This window comes from Sciurus vulgaris, assembly GCF_902686455.1.
Source record: "Sciurus vulgaris genome assembly, chromosome: 1".
NCBI classification, from domain to species: domain Eukaryota; kingdom Metazoa; phylum Chordata; class Mammalia; order Rodentia; family Sciuridae; genus Sciurus; species Sciurus vulgaris.
This window is the reverse complement of record NC_136461.1, coordinates 45,542,965-45,565,226: the sequence shown is the minus strand read 5'-3', so window position 1 is coordinate 45,565,226 and position 22,262 is coordinate 45,542,965. Positions and strand designations below refer to the sequence as shown.

General features: G+C 46.2%; 1 protein-coding gene and 1 long non-coding RNA gene across 6 annotated transcripts in view; one reads left to right on the top strand and one right to left on the bottom strand.

Moving 5' to 3' along the window:
• Positions 1 to 14,092: 14,092 nt before the first annotated feature.
• Positions 14,093 to 21,073, bottom strand: LOC306638776. The gene is made up of 3 exons (XR_013757558.1): positions 20,810 to 21,073; positions 17,454 to 17,621; positions 14,093 to 15,506 (listed from the first exon to the last, which is right to left on the bottom strand). It is a non-coding gene; the product is annotated as an uncharacterized lncRNA (long non-coding RNA).
• FYB2 (FYN binding protein 2) overlaps positions 17,628 to 22,262 on the top strand; it is a 96,682-nt gene continuing 92,047 nt past the window's right edge. For all 5 annotated transcript variants that reach the window (XR_013757494.1, XM_079101790.1, XM_079101789.1 and 2 more), the window contains exon 1: positions 17,628 to 20,484. Coding sequence is in view for 4 of the 5 variants with exons in the window: in XM_079101790.1 (XP_078957916.1) it covers positions 20,269 to 20,484 (216 nt within the window). In the remaining variant the exon portion in view is untranslated. The remainder of the gene's footprint in view (positions 20,485 to 22,262) is intronic.

Here is a 22,262-nt window from a genome sequence, read left to right as displayed (position 1 = left end):
TTTTGGCCCACAGTTTCAGAGGTCTCAGTCCATGGATGGCTAACTTCTAGCTCTGGGACCACAGTGAGTCAGCACATCATGGCAGATGGGTGTGGTAGAAGAAATCGGCTCAGGACATGGCACCAGGAAACAGAGCTCCACTCACTAGGGACAAAATAATACTCCAAAGGCACACCCCCAGAGACTATCTCCCCCAATCACACCCCACCTGCCTACGATTAACACTGTGTTAATCCATATCAGTGGATTAAGCCATTGGTTAGGTTAGACCTCTCATAACCTCATCATTTCACCCCTGAACATTCCTCCATTGTCTCACACATGAGATTCTGGTGAACACTTCACATCTAAACCATAACATTCCTCTTCCTCTACTCATTTCTTCTCACTGAGTTGCCCTGAACCTGGTATGTATTCTTTGGGCTCATTTCTGGAAATGACACTGTATCCTAAAGGAGGTTTCCCTCATTTCTGAAGAAATTGTTTGTTCAACAAGCACTTTTTAAGCTCCTCCTGGTCATCTCTTTCCCCTTCCCAGAGGTGCCTTTGGAGATGAACATAGGATCCAGTTCTAGAAGGGTGAAATTCAGAAGGGGATCTGCTGGGTAATTTCTGAAGAAGACTATCCATTTTGATAAAAAGAAAGAGATGCTGAAGGAGAATTCTCATCTCCCTTCATGCTTTGGGACATAATTGTGTGAGGGCATGATACTTGGAGATGCTCTTTTATGCCTCTGTTATCATCCTCAAGAGAATATGCCCAGGTAGCTCTCTATTCCCAGAGGAAGACACTTTAGAAAGAACAGACCAGCAAACCTGCACACCTTCAGCCAGAAATGGTGTTACTTGATCAAATATAGACTCATCAGCTGATTCTTCAGCTGTCATAGCTTGAAGCTGAACTACTCGGCTGACAACAGATCTGTGGGGAAGAACGTGGCTTAAACCCCTGAGCTTTGGGGTAGTTAATGCAGCATCGTTGTGACAATAGCTAGCCAACACAGCATCTTATTCCTGGTCAGCCATCCACGGAGCTGCAGAATGTGAGTTCTCAGCCCAAGACCACCCTGATATGAAGAGGAACATAGTAAGAAGCTCTTCAAGGAGATGCCTTAGACTTTGAAAACACCAAGTCTGTGGTCTACTTCTCTTCTGGCTTCTGAAGGCAGGAGACTTGGTGGAGTACCCATGTGGTGGTCCAAGCTTAGAGAAGGACCATGGAGAAGTATGGTGATATGCAAGTACTGGATGGAATCTATCCTCGCTGCTGAAAGTGAACAAAAATCTATAGAATTACTTATAACATATGGGAAAGTAGATTTAGAGATTAGTGGAAGGCAGTACCTGGAAAATAAACAAAACTATGTCTGGTCGGTACCCTCCAGTTTGATCTGTTCAATACATGTGCAGCCTACTGTATCCTCTATGCCTGAAAACATTCAGGGCCACCTTTGAAGAGGATATTTCCTTGTGCACTCTCACCTGGAGCATATACAAAACGTTGGGCCCTGGTCTCTAGATGGCTCCCTTTCTGCTTGTATTTTACTTCTTCACTTTGTGCCAATAAATTATTTATATATCTGGCTCTTGCCAGAGAAATCTTTCTAGTGGTATTTGTATACTAATTTAAACCTGTTTCTCTCCAAGCTTATAGAAACATTCAAGGATTGTTAGTCAAGTGTAATTAACACTATTATTGCTAAAATTAAAATTGTTCATGGCAGCAGCAGCAGCAACGAACATTTTCTGAACACTTTCTACATGCCCATCCCTGTGGAAGTGTTCTGCATGCAATTCATCCAATCCCCCTAGCAGCTGAAGAGGTAGATATTATTGTCCCATAAATAATAGAGTAACATCTGTTTGGCACTACCTCTTAATCGGGCATTGAAGCGAACTCTTTTTGCCTTAAAACTTCTACAACAACTGCATTAGCTGGAACAATTATTTTCCCACTTATCAGGTGAGAAAATTGAGGATCCAGGAGGTATGAAGACTTTCCTATAGCACAAATGAGACGGATCTGGATTTGAACTCTGGTCTGTCCCCTTATGAGTCCATGTTCATTCTGCTTCACAGTTGACTCTCAGAAACAGAAACAACACTGTCACCCCTGCCACTATGAGCTTTTGGCTGAACACGGAATGGTCTGACCATCCTTTCTAGAAGTCGTCCTCAGAACCAAAAAGCTGGGTTTCTATAGTTGGGTACAATCCCACATCAATGAAATCTGGTGACTTCAGGGCAAAACAAGCACAAAAGGAAAAGGAAAATTTCATGATGTCTAGCTCATGTCCACCTGTGGCTCCTTTCCCAGCTTCTGCCACAGAAACAAGCTGTCACCAGTCCCAGGACAGAAGAGTCCCCATCCTGCTGGTGCTGGGACCTTGACTGGGGAGCAGCCAGTGGGTGTTCACAAGAAAAACAAACACACATATTATTCTTTCCCTAAACTTTATAGTTTGTGTACTCTGAGTTTTGCATTCACTGAAAAATGAATATCACTCTACTCAAATCATTCACATACTAGAGATGGAGTATATACCAGGTACCTAGGCAGTTTCAAATTCTATATTTTATTTAAATCTCACAAGCCCTGCAAAACAGCAATTATTATTTCATTTTAAGAAAAAGGGGTTGAGGTTCTAAGCAATGGAATGATATATTCACTGTGATCCACAAGGTCATGGATATAGTAGAGATTTTTAGTGCCGATTATCTAGGTCAGAGCTCATGCTCAGTACATAGCACCGGAAGTACCCCCAGACATCCACACAGAAGCCCGACCCCTGCTGAACGCTGCTGCTCTGCTGGGTTGAGTCTCTGTGGGATGTGGAAGCAGATGACTTGTCTGTCTTTTTAGTTTGCAGGATTTCTGATCAAGAAAAGAGCTTTATCTGAGGAGCTGTATGGACAGCTTGACCTGATTTCATGACCAGATCCTGGACCTTGAGTCTGAACCTGACACCATAATGGGCTGAGGCTTTGGGGGTTACTGGGAACCAGTGAGTATTTCTGGCATGTGGTATAAACATTAACAATTTGTGGCCAGAGGGCAGACTAGCAGGGTACTTTTAAAACATGATCCCCAAACTCAATGATGTTCCTCCCCATGACGTCTCATCTCCTGGAGTCTAGGTTCTGGCACTTCTTAGCCAATAACACGTGGCAGAAGTGACACTGTGTCAATTTCCAAGTTCAGGCCATACTAAGCTGACCTTCTACTTTGTCTTTTGAGACACTTGGTCTTCGAACCCAGACACCAAACTATGAGGAGGCTTAAGACACACCGTGGAGAGACCATGCGAAAAGGAACTGAAAAGCAGCTTTGCCAGCCTTTGGAGGAAGTCATCTTGGAACAGGGTCCCCAGGGGAGCTCCCGCAAGCCAATGCTGCCCAGAGCAAGGATAAGAAGACACCACTGAGCCCCAACCAGACTGCAGCTTTATGAGCAAAATAAATGGTAGACTTACTTTAAAAACCACTGTGTTCTGGGAAGGTTAGTTATACCACAACATATAATCAAAAGACAGGCCAGCCTAACAGCTGCAGAGCCAAGACCAGATGGCAAGGCCATCATACTGATAATCATTCTGAGGTTTTTACAGCAATCACTTAAACAGATGAAGAAACTGAGGCTCAGAAAAGATAATTGATTTACTCCAAACCCCATGCCTAGCAAATGGACCAGTGTGGATTTGAGTTCAATCTGATCCAGCTCCGCCCTCTAAACCACAGGACAGTCAGACAGAATTCTAGTGAGAGCCTGCATGGACTTAAGTACAAAGCAAACACACTGGCTCATGTTGTTCTTAGACAGAATGATATGCATGTGGAAATAAACACATGCAGGTATAAATTCTAGACGCCATTCCAGGGACTAGGGCAGTACTGAATCATTGGAGTGACCTGCTGGCTGAGCCATTGGAGGCTTACCACTTGACTTCCATGAGCCTGAGTTTCCACAGATGAGGACAAAACTACCTGCTTCATAGAATTATTATAGGAATCTGCTGAAAATTGTTATGTAAATGACTTAACAGAGTACCCAGCCCATATTAGATATTCTGTAAATTGAGAGTCCTTCTTATTCTGGGTTTAGGTTCAGAAGTTTTCTTTGCCCATTCCTCCTGACCTCAATAGAGAAAGTTCTACAGGGTCACAGTGGAATAGATACATCCCATCGTGGAGCATCATTTATTTTTTTCTTTCCCCCAAAAGATCTAGCCTTTTTTGCCTCGTCTCCTCCAACCCCTCTGGACAAGAATGAAGCTCAAACACAGTCGCTAAGCTTTGCTCACAAATTCCCCCTTCACGACTGACTGAGCCCTGACACCGGAAAGAAACATTCCGTTGAATCATGTAAATCCCCACTCATCTCCAAATTGGGTGCTGGAGTGCCTCGGGGAAGTGATTTTACAACCTCACTGACTTCAGCCAAGGTAGGCTCCAATTGCTCTTGCAAGATAATTCAGCCTGCGCCTGGCAGGAAAACCGAGCCGGGGCTGCCTCCCTCCTGACTAGAGAAATGGCCCCTTGGGCTGAAGGGAAACAGTCTCTTCCCCTGGAAAGAAGTCTTAAGCCATCTGCCTCCTGTTGTCCTCCCTAGACAGCAGCGCAGGTAGAAACCGGTGTAGCGTCACTGGAACAAAGGACCTCAGATATGAGAGGAAGGGCTGTCGGGAGAGGTGGTGGCTGCAATATGAGGTCAGGGTTGCCCGGCTCCCCCTCCCAGCCTCTGGATTTCAAAGGCAGGGTTATGCTATGATGGACTGGGCCATCCTCACGACTTCACGCAAGAAAACACTCTCTCGCCTGCTGTGCCCCTGGGGAGAGCTGTTATCTGTTCTTGTACCACTGCCTTTTTAAAAAATTTATTTCCAAATCTGGGTCTTGCAATAGATTATCCAACCCACAGCCAACTGAGCTGCGTGACGCACGAAGACTCAGCCTCTGCGTGGCTAGCACAGCCCTGTGTACCTAAGACGCTGTGGCCGCCCGATCACTGGTGGCGCAATTCCCCACATTGCCCTGACAGATTACGCACGGTTGCTAGGTGGCAGAATTAGAACTCTAGTTCTGCCATTAGTGACTATTGCTGAGTGGTCTGGGGAAGGCTCTCTGATGTTGGCCACACCAGAGGAGCACACTTCCATACCAGGAGAGCCATGGCCTTTGCTCAGCTGGAATTCGCTCAGGGCCTCCATCCATAGCTCACCTCTGGCCTGTCCTGAGTCAATTTGTTGCTGGCCAGAGCCCTGCTCTGTCCTCACCAGCAAATTACTCATGTTTATTCTGGGCCAGGTACAGTGTTACATCATTAACATAACCTTTCCTCGTTGCCCAGCATGCTTTGCAGCCCCCAGCTCACTCTTCGGTGTGCTTGGAGATCCATGGCCTCACTAAATCAAAATTCCTACCATTTAAGCCCAGGCCATATTTCCCCTGCTGTTTGAGTCCTGCTGTCAGATCTGCAGACAATTTTTAAAGAGAACTGAGCCAAGCTAGAGACTCCCAGGAAAGTCCAACAGACCAGAATCAGCATATGCTCATAAATCATCTACAGTGTCTTCCTGAAGAGCCAAGAATGACTTGGTTTTCCTTGTCCAGTGGTGGAGTCCGGACAGGGCAGCCTCTATGGCTTAGCCTTTCTCCTCTGAAGGAAAATGCCCTTCCCACTCTGCAGGCCCCTGAAACGCCATGTTCAGCACGTGACTCCACCCATCCTGATCACCCCTCAATCACTCTAGGGGAACATACCTGTCAAAGGTCAGTTATGATGTGGGCAAACATAGAAAGTTCTGCCCAAAGAGGGGCAAGCTGGTCAGATTCTCACTCCAAGGAATCTGAACCGAAAAATACAAGGAGACTCGCGGTTATTAGTAACAGAGTGAGACTGACTAGAGGCTCAGAGGAAGGTGGTGAGGTAGAACAGAGACCTTGAATAAATTGATGTGCACAAACACAATTATGGCCATTGGGAACCTGAGTAACCAGAGCTCTGAGGAAGACCAGAGGCATTTAGGAAGCAAATTGTTGGCAGAAACAGAGGCCGAGAGAAGCCAATACTGAGCTGCAGCTCTGCTGTGCTAATGGCAGGCAAGTGGAGTTCATGTTTCTGAGGTTCCCTGGAGGCAGGCACCTTGTGGGAGGCCCAGCTGCAGATGGTTCCTGTTCCTGGTTTCTCAGGACCCCCCCTTCTCCCTTATCAGCACGGACGTCTTTGCAGCCACCCCTCGGCTCCCGATGCTGTCTGTATAAGTCTCTTCACTACAACAGAGAATTCTGTGGACCTCCAGCCTCCAAATAGTTGTATTTATACAGGGTAATTGGCTTATTTGTATTTTATAGACTCTGAACTGAATAGATACTTTATCTGCAGGTATCTAGAAAACAAGGGGCTACATTTGTGTCCTGTCAATAATCAAGTGGAAACGTTACAGTGCTCGGCAGCTTCCTTAGTTTGATCTTCTGTACCAGTTTAGGCCATTGTGGCCATAATTTTTAAATTCCGCTTTTAGCTTTTGTGATTTCACATTTGATATGTTATTCTAAGTTCCTTTCTAAAACAAGATAATATATAAGTACAGAGGTGATGTAAAAGTCTGGGTCCGAGTGGAAAACAAAATTCACTCCATGTAGCCCAAAAGGAGATAATTTAATGACAGGAACTCTCAGGGAGCTATGAGCAGGGTTGAGAAAATTGACAAGGACAAGACACCCAGTGACCAACAAGAGCAGGAAGCAGTTACCACCTGGGAAGTCACAGGAACCAGGTGAGGAGGGGGTATTCCTAGAGCCCAGGGGTCCTGGGCCAGGAGGAGGGTGCTGCCAGGGTACAGGCATGGCCTGAGCTCCCAAAGTAGGAAAATGCCTGGGAAGAGGAACCCTGACTTCCTTCTCACCTGACCTTGGGGCCTCCTGCTGGAGCTTCCCAGCCTGAACCAGGCAGCCCAGTCCAAAGGAGTCAGCCTCCCAGGCACAGAAACCGCTGAGAAAAGTAAAGGGTGGGGTGGAGAGCAGATTGGGAATAAGCAGTAGTGATGAGCACGAGGTCTCAGGTTTGAACATGGTCACAAGGAGGGAAAGGAGACCTTATCAAAGAGAAAAGCTAATATTTATTGAACACCTGTGATAAGCTGGGCACTCAGGTATATCGTCTCCTTTCATCTTTACGTTCATTCTGTGAGAGAGGTAGTGTAGAAACTGAAGATCAGAGAGGGTGAGTCATTTGCCCACTTAACTGCCTCACAGAGGCCAGATGCAGGCTGTTTGTCTGGAGCCAAAGACCACACTTATCCCATTACGCCGTGCCACTGCTTAGCCAGAGTGCTGTTCATGCGAGTGAGGGGAAAGGGCAGGGGGGTCTTTGAAGACAATTTCATTTATTAAAGTAGGGTTTCCTCTAAGCTCCATCACAGTGCATTCCTATAGAGTTGGAAATAATACAACTATACTTCCTAAAATAATCCTATAATGCTCATTATTCAATTGTTTGGACAAGATCATTCTGACTCCCTTGTGCTGTGGGAAAAATAAGGATTTATATACACTATAATCTCACACAGACCCTCCAGTCACTTTCCCAAGCCCATCAGATTCCACTGCCTTCAGGGCAAATGTCTCATGCCCACCAGAGCCAGGATTCACCTCCTCTGATTTGGGTTTTAAAGACAGATTTACACAGGATAACAATTTTTTTTTTTATTTCCCTCCAATTTTCCATTGTCTGAGTCATAGCGGTGGAATAAATTGAATCTTTTTCTAACATAGAATATATTACCCTTGAAATAGTAGGAAATGTTGATAATTGCCTTTTATTGGACTCACAAATAATTTATAAGTTGGTCCGGTTAAAAAAAAAAGAAAAAAGTATCATAGTATTTTATTTCTTTGGTTTCTTCCTTAAGGCTAGAAGCAGCCTCTAAAAATAGCTGCCTGGGCAGAGATGGGCCTAGTGCTCCCCCTGGTGGCCATAATGCAGGGTTGCAGCTCGGTAAATGGATCTCAAACTGCAGACCCAGCATTTGAATAATTCTTTCTCCCCTAAGTACACAGAGAAATTTGATTTATTCTTCCCAGTCATGTCTGCATTACAGAGCACTTCTCCTTGTAAAGTCCATCTGCTTTGAGGGTAAGTAAATGATCAATCCCCCATATACATTATCATGCAAAGAACATTTCCATAAGGTAGTAGAAGCTTCCGTGGTTCTAACAAATGTCAGGGAGGCTGAGTTTCTTCTTTCCTTGAGGAGATACTAAAGAAAGAAACACAATTGGACTTTAGGTGATACTAAAGAAACGAATACAACTTATTGAGGGGGTTGATTAAATGTGAATGTATGGGAGGGGTGTCTTCGGGAAAGGGAGGAAGGAGAAAGAGAAAGAGATGAAGCTGTGGAGTAAGGTGCTTAGCTTAGAATCCTGGATCCATGTACAACCTGCAGTAGGCAGGATCCTGGGATGACCCTCCACAGGGCACTGGAGAGATGCTGTCACTCCCTCCAGGGTACATAGAAGACCATATTTCCCAAACTTTCTTGCAGCTGGGTTGGAGTCACGTGACTGAGTTCCAGCCAATGGGCAAGAGTGATAGAGCATCTCCAGGTTTCAACCCTCCAGCACCGCTAGTGATGTTTCACACACTGCCTGACTCCGCCTCCAGACCAGTGGAGATGAAATATCCAAAGACGTCAGGATCACATGAGGAAAGTGAGTTAAATCCATTAGTCATCACTTAAAGGACACTCTGCAGGACAGTCACCTGATTTTCATCAAACTAAACACACTTGCTTATGTGTGCTGAAGCTCTGCGATCTGAGGGTTCTTTGCTAGAGCAGTGATCAAGGTCAGTGACTCTATTAAATCAAGTCATTTCATCTCTCTGAGACACCGTTTCCTCATCTAAAACTTGAGTTAATGTAGAAAAATTCAGTGATACAAAGTATGTGATAATATTCAGAACACATTCAGGGTTCAATAAGTACTGGTTATAAAGCTATTGTGCACTGGGCACAGTGGCACATGCCTGTAATCCCAGCAGCTCCTGAGGCTGAGGCAGGAGGATCGCAAGTTCAAGGACAGCCTCAGCAAAAGTGAGGCACTAAGCAACTCAGTGAGACCCTGTCTCTAAATAAAATACAAAATAGGGCTGGGGATATGGTTCAGTGGTTGAGTGCCCCTGAGTTCAATCCCTGGTACCCTCCCCACAAAAAAGGACTGGAGATGTAGCCCAGCGGTTAAACACCCCTGGGTTCAATCCCCAGTACCAATAAATAAATAAATAAAAATAAAGCTAGTGTTCCTCACTTAAATAAAACATTCACTCTGGGAAGTTTGTTCTGTTGTCATCACCAAGATCTAACTCAAGCTGGCAAGGCAAAGAGAATTTTACTGGCTCCCAAAGCTAGAAACTCCAAGTGTAGCTTAAGCATTAGGGCTGGTTTAATTCCTCCAGCAACTCAAGGATCATCTTTCTTCTGCCTGGTAAGCTTCATTCTAAGGTCTCCCTGATGGCCATCGACAGTTCCTGCTGCAGTTGCAAGTGTTGTTCCAAGTCAGGTTTTGGGGGGTGGTGAGTTTTGCGTTTTTGCTTTTTTGTGTTGTTTTTATAGTACTGGGGATGGAACCCAGGACTTCTTACATGCAAGGCAGACACTCTACCACGGATCTATGTCCCCAGCCCCCTAAGTCAGTTTTGAGAGCAAGAGGAAACCCCCTCCCAGGATTCTAAGAAGAATCCCTGATTTCTCTGATTGGATTGGCCTAGGTCACAAAATCAACCCTGAACCAATCATTTTTTGAGAAGGTTAGTATATGCTGATGACCTGTCTGTCGATCATCTGGAGCTAGGGGGTGGGATCAGTTTTTCTTGAATCACATAGGATCGTGGAAGAAGAATAAGAGCACACATTTTAAAGAGGAAAAAGTGGGGTGGGCAGAAGGATGTGGGGCAGAAGAAAGGGGGAGCAGATAGGCTACTAAAAATGTGCAACGATTGATATGTTTATTTCCCTTAAAGCAAGAAACAAAATGTAGGGTTACATGGTAAATGTTATTTCATGATCACTGAAAATAACCTTTCAGAAATCTGTTCACTAACTGGATATTATGGTTTTCAACTTTTTAACCTTTGACCAGGAGTTTCCTAAAAGATCCTCAGGTACTGACTTCTTGAAATATGCTCAGATATTTGCTTCTTGTCTCTCTTGATAGTGCACAGTTTTTTTAAAGAAAATCTCATAAGAATAAATCACTTTCTCGCTCTTCTGCTTTCCTTTCTTCTCTTTATTTCTCTGTACTTCCTTTGATTTTTGAGCAAGTGTTTTAGAAAGTATAAGGTGCTATACAAATAGGTGAGGTTGGTCTGTTCATGCTAAGATAAATCAAATGATACTTAATCATAAAAGAATAAGGTTGATTTTTAAACAGACTACTTAGATGTTCGAATGAGTGCTGCTCTTCTGAGCCGTCACCTAGAGAGGTGATCTTCATATTCCAATGAATCTTTGAGTCACAGTTCAGATCATATTAATTATACCTCAATTTATACTCAGAAAGACTGTAGTTTCTTGATAGACCACACTGTGCATCTGATTTGATTTCCAGTCCCCTGTAAGGTTTTCATAAAAAATGAATCTATCCTCTAAAGCAAAGATTTGTCTTTTTAAATAACATAACTGAGGATGGGAAGGCAGTCTCCACGGAGAATTACAAAAATATTCTGGATCCTGGCATTAGAATAAATGTTTAAATGTGCACACAGGGGCAGATGCATATTCAATTTATTTCATAGAAGGGGAGAGAGAACAAGGAAAGAGAGGAGGACAGAAAGTGGCAGGGTGTTGGGCTTTCCCTCCACCTCCAAGATCTCTGAAGAGCCCTTTCACCACCCAGGAGTAAAATTCCCTAGCCTCCAGGCTAACCTTGAACCCCTCCTGTACCATCCAGAGCACCTACGCAGCCTTCTCTTGCCTCCCCTTGTGACTGCTTTCCTGATGCACCCGCCTCGCACAGCTGCCAGACTAAAGCTCCCTGTGTGCCTAGGAGGAGTCACCGCATTCCTCCCCTCCTCTGGGGGCCTCAGGAGAAGCATATTCCAGAGGCCGCTTTCTCCTCTTGCAGGCCTGGCTTCCTCTGAGTGATCCCAGCTCCTGCCCTGCCTCAACACTGCTTCCAGCTCCTGGGCCCTCAGCACTGCCTCCCCTCTGTTTCCCTCCAGCCTTAGGGGCTCCCAGCTGTTGCTAACCTCTGGGTTTCCTCACAGTTCTCCTGGTGTGACCAATTCTGAGTACTGAATTCCCCCTGTTTCCAATATTCAGTGCACTTTCCCTAATTGGACCCTGATAGGTAGATCAGCTCATCTCTCTATTCAGCAGTATTGAGAAATGTGGTTTAATGATAAAACGAATGAATGTGTGAATGACGACCATGTTGGCTTAGCACAAGTGATTTTTATTCCACTTTCCACGACACTTTTGTGGCTCTTCTGAAAATAGTTTTCTTGAACTCTGTCCACTTGTCCTAGATGGATGCGCCTTCCCCAACTGCCTTATTCAAGTTTACCCACGCACAGGTCCTACTTGGTATCTGCATCTCTGACAGATGGTGAAGACATTGACTATGGAGTGAGATCCAGATGGAAACCCATGCAGAATCTAAAGCTCCCAGGCTATTGGCTGGGCCCTTGGGACAAAGGTGAAGGATACGTTTTTCTTCCACTTTTCAGATCTGATATGTGATGTGAGCCAGAATGAGGCCAAATAGGTGAGGTTGGTCTGTTCATGCTAAGATAAATCAAATGATACTTTACAGTTATTCTCAGAGCCCAGTGCAATTTGCTGATGAAGAGAAGATTCATATTTATGGCCAAAGTGGAAGGTTTGAGTATTAGGCTGGCTGCTAAAATGCTCCCGTGCGTGTGAGGCTGGCACCGCGTGGCACAGCCTCCTCAGTGTTGCCCAGTGCATCATTACATTCCCATGATCCGGAGACCAGAGGAAGAGAAACCAGGCCTTTGGAAAGGATCTGGGAGTGGCCAGAGATGGATGCTCCTGCTATACTGAAGGGGATGATGGGGCCCACCTTCCTGCCCTTCCTGCCCCACACATCTCTCAAATCCATTGGTCCTTCTGGAACACACTGTAAATAAGGCTGACCATGTACTGAGAAGCAGCTTAGCCCTAAAATGAGAAAAGGAAGATAATACCTCTTCTGAGAGGTAACATATAAGGTTACATATTTACAAGCACTCATTGTAGCCTTAGCTCTGAACTAGGGACAGAAGACAAGAACAAGAAGTAATTTCTGTTCTTGAAGGCCCTGCTTCCCAACTGGGGGAGACAGACACAGGGACAGAAGGGTAAAGGCAGATTGAAGGACTGGTCAGGGGTCTGAACTGGAGCCCAGATACTCCATGTGTGGCCAGCATGTAGCAATTAAGAACAGGTACCCTGGGGAGGCTGGCCAGGGCTAATCATGGGCCTGACGCTGCTCAGCTTGGTCACTGGTCTGTCTCTCATCTCCCTAAGTCTCAGCTTTCTCGTCTGTAAAAGGGGATTTAGTGCCTACCTCACACTTGTTCTGAACATAAAATGATAAAAAGAGATTATGCCCCCAAAGTTCTTCAGATGTCATCTGTTACAAGGCAAGCACAAGAACATCGGTGTGGTCACCAAGGCCAACCTCAGTGGTGGAAACTCCTCCAACAGTTTTGTCAGGATGTCCAAGGTTTCTACTTGGGAACCTGGATGAGCTTGATGCCACTTAGGGCAGGGGATCGGGTCATGGGTCACATCATGGTCGTGTTGAGTCTGAGCTGTCTGTGGAACACCCAAGTGAGAAATCCAGTGGGTGGCTGGATACAAGGGTCACCGTGAGTCCACAACACCCAGAAGAATGCCCAGCTCAACAGACTGAGGTGTTCAATAAATATTTGTTGAATGAATGGGTCTGGGACTCAGGAAAGACCTGGACTTCTTGACTGCCTTCTGCAAAGCGTGGGCCTTGCTATTTTATCCCCTGTCATTTCCCTCACATCAAGAGTCTGAGCACTGCCACAATGGTTCACCTGTTTCTTTAATGCCTGATTCCCTTACTACATTGCAGGTTCCATGGAGGGGGACACTGGGCTTTTTGTTCCCCTCTGTGTGTATTGGCCTAACTCAGCCCACAGTGGAAATTAGAGAAATATTTGTGGAATGAATGAAGGGCTAGGGACAGGGACGTGGGTGTGAAGAGGACGTAGGCAGGAGCCAAGAGAGAGGAGGAGCGATAGTGAGTGTGTGGCCCCACCCAGTAGGAGCCTCCAGGTTCAAAGTGACTTGTCTGCGACACTCTTCTCCAAACTTCCCAGCTGTCTCCTCCTCCACATGCTGCACCCCCAAAATCTGGCCCTAGTCAGATCTTTTCTCTGAGCCGCTATTCCATCATCTGTAAAATGGGGATTTATTATGTGCCCTGCTTCCTCTATTAGGTGGCTGTGGGCATCCAATGAGGTAATTCAATTCAACAAACATTTATATAGGTGATTAAACGCCACAGTGATAAATGCCTTTGAATAAATATGCTGACCTCCCTGCCCAGTTCCACCTGGCTAATGTGCATGCAGACCGTGCCACTGTGGCTTGAAGCAGCATCCTCTGTTCTGAGAGACACTAGGAAACAAGATCTCATTGCCACCTCCCTTCCCCAGGAACCCTTCATTTCGGTGACAAAAGACTTTCCTCTTGCAGTCTGAACCAGAGCCAGACAGTCTGTCCCATCCCACCTCCATATTCAGGGTAGGTGGACTGAGATCTGACACATGGGCCATGGTGGAGGGACCTGGCCACACCCCACCTCCCCACAAGCTGTTGCACTGAGTCTTGGCAGTGTGGAGTCTGAGCTGATGGTCATGCTGACAGCATGGCTAGTGAGCAGGGAAAATGGACACGAACTCAGGAAGGATGCTCACCTCCCAGGGCTGCTGTCAGGATGACGAAGGGTCAGAAACAGAGACTCCTGAAAGCAGAAGCTGTGTCTTTATCACCTTTGTGGAACACAGGACGTTGTTAGGACCGAGATTAGCTCTATGATGCCTCCACCCTGTTAGGACTGAGATTAGCTCTATGAAGCTTCCCTTCCCTCTCTGGGCAGAGAGGGCTTTGCCTCTATGGAAAGAGAAGAGGAGGAAATTCTCACTGTTGCCTCAAATGCCAGCTGCTCCGTATGAGTCTTTACATAACTTGTATCATTTCACAAGCGCAACCAACTGGGAGTGGAGGGTGTGAGCCCCATTTTACAGATCTGAGGGTCAGTCACAAGTCACTAGGTCAAAGACACAGCTAGTAAGTGGTTGACTGAGATTGGTTGAAAGTCAAATGCACAGTATGTCCATGGCACTTTTACAGTGTTGCTAGCAAAGCACAGGGTGTGTGGTTTCATCTGCTCACAAACACTTCTCCAGAGCAAGGATCTTCTCCAATCCATCTCCCTGCCTGTACCAGGCAGGTCTGAAGACTGCTGAGCCCCAGTCCCCAGCACATCCTAACCAAGTAGACAGGGTGGTGGGGCCCTCGCCGGCCAGAGTGATCTGGTGTTAATGTCCCACCCTGCTTCGGTGTTCACTGTACTCTGTCTTCTGTCATCAGGGTGTCTTACCTGTTCCCCAGACTTCACTGATCCTGGTTCCATCAACTAAGCACCTGCCTCTGTTCTTGATTTTCTCTGTGTTTTCTGTAGTGTTTTAACCCTAGTCTGTTTGTCTGTTGCTCTGAGACCGTTGCTGGGTACTGCAGGTTCTCTCTCTGATGTTGAAATCTATCCCTGAGATGCTGCCAATGAGTCTTCTCTAATTAGCTGTCCCCCTCCCTCCCTTAGCGTCACAGCGATGTCATCCCTGTGCTCTTCTGTGTAGGCAGTCACCTGCCACTAGACCCCTATGGCTAACAGCACTTGACTAGACCTCAGTCAAACATCTGATGTTGAAGCTCCGTTCTGCTTCTTACATGCTGTGTGGCCTAGGGAAAAATCTTAATGTTTTACACCTCGGTTTCTTCATCTATAAAATGAGGGTAATAATATATGCCTCTGAAAAGTACTGAGTGGGATGATACATGCAATGACCATCGTGCCTACTGTTATTCCCAACAGCACAGATCAGGCTGTTACAAATTGCAGCCTGACCTTCAATTCACTCCCCAAGGACTTGGTTAAACCCACATCAGGATAAGTTTCCTTATCTCCTAACCCAACTGTGAATATTGTCTTTGCTTTCCTACTATCCCACCATTATGTTTTACTATGTCTCAATAATACACTGTAAGAAAGTTGTATTAATCAGAATAAGATAGGATATACCACAGTAACAAATGGCCTCCAAATTCTTGGTAACTTAATACAACAAAAATTTATTTATATTACAATCTTATGACTATTGACTAGTTTTCTTAGAAGTAGGGACTCAGCGATTGAGGTCCCTTCAATCTTGTGATTTTGCTATCTTAAGCATATTACTTCTGAGGTTGCTGCAAAAAGAGAAAAGAGAAAGTGAACAATCAACCAGTCTCACAAGTCATATTTGTTATCTCTTACCACATCCCATTGACCAGGACCTAGTTACGTGCTTAAGTATAACTGCAAGAAAGGAAATATAGTCTTCTTCCATACCCAAGAAAGAAATTCAAAATGGGATTTGGTGAACACAAATGTTTCCTCTGCCCTCTTCCTTCCCATAATTAAAAAAACAAACAAACAAACAAACAACCCATAGCCCCAGACTTTAGCCTGTGGAACTGATCATTCATTGGTACAGCAGCCATGCTAACCTCAGAGGACATTGCTTCCTCTTTATTTAACAGTCCATCTCAAATGTGAGCCAAAGCTGCCTTCTCTTTCACTATGGCAGAGTTAAGATGAATTGTCTAACTACAGCAGATTTTACCGACACAGTTGCAGGGGACACATGGGGAATAAACAAAGTATACTACAGCTTGCTAATTAACATTTTGAAAAAATGGAGTTTATCAATCTTCAGCTTGGGTCTTCCATACCTCTGCCCTGCTGCCACAGTTCAGAAACCATCTGACCCTGCCATCCAGGAATGCCTGCACACATGTCCTATACCCACAAGACATGCACATGGCACCCAAGGAGGAGCAGCTAGAGAGAAGGGGTGTGCACATGAGTGTAGGACAGCAGATGTGCCTCCCACCTCCTCACAGCAAAAAGCCATGCTAACTAACTCCACAGAGCTTTCTAATACACAGATTAGAAATCAGCTACCTAAATTAGGTAAGTCACATGACCAATTGCTGTGATTTGAAGTTTGTGTCCCCTCCAAAATTCATATTGAAACTTAATCCCTCATGCAACAGTATTAAAAGTTGGAATGTTTTGGAGGGGAATCAGCCATGAGGGATGGGATCAGCGCCTCATAACAGAACTGGAGGGAGCTAGCGGGGCCTCTGCCCTTCTGCCCTCTGCCATGTGAGGAGGGCTACAGCTTTTATCCCCTCCAGAGGATCATCTTGGAAGCACAGACTGGACCCTCATCAGATACCTGCTGGGATCTCCATCTCAGCCCCCATAATGTAAGCAATAAATACATGCTGTTCATAAGTTCCCTGCTGTAAGGCATTTTATGATAGCAGCACAAATGGACTAAGGCACCAGTTGACCTGTGTACATTGTTTAAAGACCTACCATGCCCATATCCTAGCATTCTGAGCCTTCAAGCATTATGACCACATGATATGATTATGCCTTGAAATCTAGATTCAAGTAAATGAGTCACCCAAAGAGAGGCAGGGATTCCCTGCCTGAATTTTCTAAGGATCCACTTTTCTGGCTGATAGAACATGTGAGTAGTTGATACTGGTAATGATACTGGCTTCCAGGCAAGCCCCATCTTCTTGCCACAGGGGAATGATCTTCCTTTAATCTCAACAAGACAAGCATATCAGAAAACATCTTAATAATTCATCTGAGTAATGCATACATAATGTAACTGGCATTAGTGCAGGAAGATGATTTCCTTACAAGAACCTAAGGGGTCACTGCATCCCTAGCTCGAAGCAGGATAGCTGGCACAAAGTAGGAGCTTTGTTAAAAGACGATTAAAAGAGAAGCAATTTGCCTTGGTCATGTTTGCTTATCATCTTTCAAAAAAAAAAAAAAAAAAAAGGTCTTACTAAATTATTATATGCTATTATGATGTTTTCTGAGATAAATGACTGATATATGAGCTTCCTTTAAGATGAAAGATAAACCAGGTGGATTATAAAGTTTTCCCAAACTGGTAAAAAGGAAATTTTGTGAACGTGTAGACTTCCAAAATAATCCTATGCATTTTATCCTTAAATATATTACCATTAAATAATCATAAACCTTGTAGCAATGCACCCTGCATTTCCACACTGATCATCCATCCCTCCTCCCTGCCCACTTGCCTGGTCCCCTCTATGATTGTTAACCTCATTGTCCTCTTGCTCAAGTCCTTTGGGGAATGGAGTGGAGGGAAGAGAGATGGATTTGAGCAGGCCAGAGTTCAAATGAAGAATCAGACTGTGCTCTCTACATGAGCAGGGTATTCGGCTTGTCCTTCCAACTGGGGTTTGCCTCTCTTATCTCATGACAATGTCCTGGGGAGTAGAAGAAAATGTGCTAACCGTGTAGCTTGTTATACAATAGACTCCCAGTGAATTTAACTTTCTCTCCTCTTTCCTTCTCTCCTTTCTGAAGGTAACCAGGATATAAATTATACATAAATAAATTACATACTATGCTGGAAATCCTCAGACATGATTAATGTAACCAATAATAATTTTAATATTAATAGTCAGTTACTCCAGCAGCCGCACCCTGTGACAATCCATCTATACGCTCCAGTTTCATCATCATACAACAGATGGTTCCCAAAGTTTGCCCTAGAAAGAGGTGAAAGCATGTGATTTCCCATTTTCAGCTTTTTTCCAGACGCTTCTTTTTTTCATTACAGTATTCTGCTACAAACCATTACTTAGGGTATAAAGTGAACATAAGAATTTGCCAAGTAATGAAAGACTGAGACATGATAGGAAACACTGAAAAGCTTCACACAGTTATCTAAGATGGAAAGCGATGTTTGGAAACATCAAGAATGTGCTAGAAATATGATTTTCATTCTCAGTGCCCCAAAGGATGGATGGGACCTTTCTGGAGATTATGACATATCATTCCCACTCCCAGAAGGAGCAAATTGAAGCCAAGGGGCTTAAAAGACCAGAAATAACCAGAAAATCTGAGCCCAACTTCAGCCTAATTATCTGCTGGGCTTTCTTGCAGACTATTTTCAAAATCGAATTTGGGGGAAAAAAATTCTTGAGAGAACCCTTCAAGATCTCTGATTCTGTGAGTTTATTGGTCGGTATTTCTTAAAGATTTAAATAGAAGTAAACAGCATGGCTGGGAGTGGGGGCTCTGGGAAAGGGCTGCCTGGGTGGGAGTTCTGCTCCTCTACCTGCAGAAGAACCATGCTGCCCTGCAGAGGGGGTCAGCTTGCATGGGCCTCAGTCTTCTGAACTGGAAAATGAGGGTCATGACAGGGACTAAATGAGGGATATCGCAAGGTTTAGGGCACAGCTCCTGACAGGCAACAGACAGGTGTCCATCAGCCACTCCTTGTCCATGATTGAGTGGAGCTCGTGGGGACAGCCACCTGCTCTGTAGCTAGCAACAGATCACCAAGGCACCTGGTACATAGTAGGACCTCCTCCTTGATTGTAATGACACTGTCATCCCTAAGGTGTAATGGGATCTGGTTAATTTCATGTCATTTTCAAATTTCACATCCATAATTCCCCCTGTAATGCTGTGCCCACACCGTATGTTGTGCTGCCACTCGCCCATGTAAGCTCGTGGGGGTTCTCTCCCAAGCTGCTGGCAGGGACCTGCTACTCACAGGATGGGGGCTCATAAGCAAAGTGGGATCCTTGCAGGGAAATGAAACACTGCCACTTCGTTTTTGCACTCGAGTGTAGCACATGCACTTTGACACTGACACAGCCTCCAATGACTGAGGGGACAGAGTAAAGAAGAGAGGAACTGGCCTTGTGAGTGCCCACACAGGGCTGTGCCCCACACGGCCACCGGTCCTACACCAACCCTGTCAGCCTTCCTATGTAGTTTTAATGAAGATGAAGAGCACACATCTCAGAGGGGCTTTTTGGCTTTCTTGGGGTCCACAGGAAGTGGGCAAACTGAATTCAGCACACAGAAGATGATAGGAAAGATAATGGGGGGGTGGTGTTCCAAGTCACCCATCTTCAGCCTGCTGGTAAAGCAGTCCCCACTCCTAACAGCTACCAGTGACTAGTGCCTGCTATGTCCAAGGCCTACTACTGTAACTTGCCTCAACCAAACCAAAGCGCTCACCTCCCAGCCCGCCCAGGTCCAGGGAGATGAGAGCCCCAAGGTCCTCATCCCCACCGCCACGGCAGGCTGGCCTGGAGCCGCTAGGGGGAGCCCTGGTATTAAGAGCAGGAGGCATGTGTCCGCCCAACTCCCCCTGCCCAGGGACCCCCAAGAACCTCCCCCGAGCCCGCCAGACTCACAAAGGTGCAGAACAAAGACACAGGGAAAGCCAAGTGCTGAGGAGAGGTTACAGAGGGCCTGTGGCCACACTCCACCCAGCCTTGAGGAATGGCACCCACTCTGCCTGCCAGCTGTCCACAGGGCAGTGTTGGTCAAACTGAGAGTCCTAACGCCGCGGTAGAGAGGTGGCCTGTTTAATCAGATAGCTTATGGTGGCTCAAACCTCCATCCTTAACTCAGCACCTGTGTGACTGAGGCCAGGTTATAGTCTCTCAGCCTTAGTGTCCTATCCAGTTAAAATGGGAATAATAGCACTTCCCAGGGCTACTCTAAGAGTATTACCCAGGTAATACCGGCCCAAACCAGGTGCTATTACATTATCTCCCTTTCTCGCCTCCAGTAGACACCCCTGTGAGCTGAGCTGCACTTGCCCCGAGAGTGATTTATGAAATGTACTAACCCCCAGCAGGGGTGGAGTTGGACCAGGCCGTTCCTAATGGCAATCACAGCGTCCAGCCCCAGCATTCTGCACTAACCGGAGGGGCAGGGCATGTTCCATTCCTCACCACCTCCTGGACACCGGAGCAAAGTGACATCCCTGGAGAGGGAGTGACTCGGACCAGCCTGGGAGCAGGGAAGAGCTGCCTGCTGAACCGTCTGGGGTCTCTGGGTCTGTGCACAAAGGGGGCCCTGCAGGCGCCCTGCCAGGCTCCCAGGATGGAGGCGGGCCCATGCCCAGCCCCAGGCGAGGGAGGAGCCACGACCCAGGTGGAGCAGGTGGAGAGCCTGGGCTCAGGTGTGTCCCAGGCAGAGGTGGAAGTGATTGCTCCCTGGCCGGCTGAGGCAGAGGGGAGCCTGCGGTGGTCTCCAGATCCTGCTCCAGGAGGCGGGTTTGTCTCCCAGGCTCTGCCTCCGAGGAAAGCCATGGAAGAGGTAAGATCACTAGTCTGGAGCTTGCATTTTGTGTCCTTTCTTGCCAGGTCTAGTTCCTCCCGGTGGAGACAGCCCTGAGGACAGGCTGCCGGTGCGTCCCGCCTCCTGGACGCGAATGTCAGGCCTGGGCGTGGTGCAGAGCACACTGGCCTTGCTCGGGGCAGCTGGAATGCGGAGCACCTTGCTGTGTCCCGTGCCCTTCAGAGCAGAGGGTCTGCGAGGCGCCGAGGAGGAGAGCACAGAGGGTCCCAGCTCTAACCACACACTGGGCTCCACGGCCGCTTCCCCAGCCTCAGGTCAGGTGCCTGCACTTCTCCGTGTTTACCTGGCCTCCTGGGCTGCCTGGCCTCTGCGGTGATTAGCAGGCTTCCTGGTCCAAGGGTAGAGCTTGGAGCTGGCAAGAGGCGGCCGCGGGGTGCTCACTTGTGGTTTTAGACTGGGCTCTGCTCCTCATGAACCGTGTGGCCTGGGGCCAGAGTGCTACCTGGCTTCCTCACTGGTCAAATAGCGTTACACTAGAGTAAGGCTTGGTGAGACCATTGGCGGTGCTGATAAAATAGAGGGCCCGGGACGTCACCGCGGGAGGCCCTCCCCTCCCTCAGATGGCTGAGCCCTGTTGGCATACTTGGAGATTTCTCCGCTCCACTGACCACACCGTCCTCTTTTCTTCTCCATTCTCTGCCCTCCTCTATTTCTCTCTTCAATGAGTCCGTTTCTTTTGGAGAGTGTCTTCTGTTTTCATATCTCCTTATTATGCATTTGAAAGCAAATCATTTTCTCCTGTGAGCCATGCAGCTTCCACCCAGGTGTCTGGTTTTAAGTCACCACAGAGGACCTATCAGCTGTCGCTGGTCAGAACAAGCTCCCCTAGGTCCCAGGGCCGTTGCGCAGTTCAGTACAGTCAGCTGAGTTTTGGAACTGGCGAGGCAGGGCACTCTGAGACCATCTCCCTCTGAATTTTCTCCAGCGTCCCACCCAGACCACGCTATTGAGCAACTCTGGGAAGTTCCTCCTTGGTGAAGTGCCAGCTGAATAGATTTAGTGTGGGTGTAAGGAATGAAGCTGGACTGTACTTTGCCCTCTCTGATGGACAGCATCCGCTACCCAGTTTAGTCTATATTACGACACAGGCCGATGTCATTTGTACTATATTTTTACAGGCGAGGAAACTGAAGGTCAGACCATTATCAGTCCCTCAGTGTCACCCAGCTGGTAAGAACAGAGCTGGGACCTGAGCTTCAGTTTGTCAGTAAAAGCTACTGAGTGCCAGGCATTGCTCGCAGAGATTACAAAAGAACAAGGAGAATACTAGGCGATTTAGAGAAAGACAGACCAAAGGGCATTTTTGTTAGCTACTAACATTCTTGTGGGATAAGTAAACACGATTACACAACTTTTACTGCTCAGAAAGAGGAGAAAAAGGATTGAAAGAAAAATGGGTAGTTTTTAATCTGAAAAAGAGAATTTTGTTGTAATTTTTAGAAAAAAATTTTTAAATTTCCTTATTCAATATGTATTTTTTTGAACGTGTTTTGTGTGCCCAGATCTTTCTTAGGTGCTTTGAATGAAAGGAACAAAACAGTCAAAAAATTCTTGCCTTCATAAAACAAAGTCTAGCAGAAAAGAAATAAACTGCGATTAAATTATGTGTATATGTGTGTGTATGTGTGTGTGTATGTATACACATGTGTGTTTGTGTGTGAGAAATGGCCATAAGTGCAATGTGGATACACAAACTAGGGAAGTCCTTAAGAAGGCTGAAGCCACAAAAGAGGCTG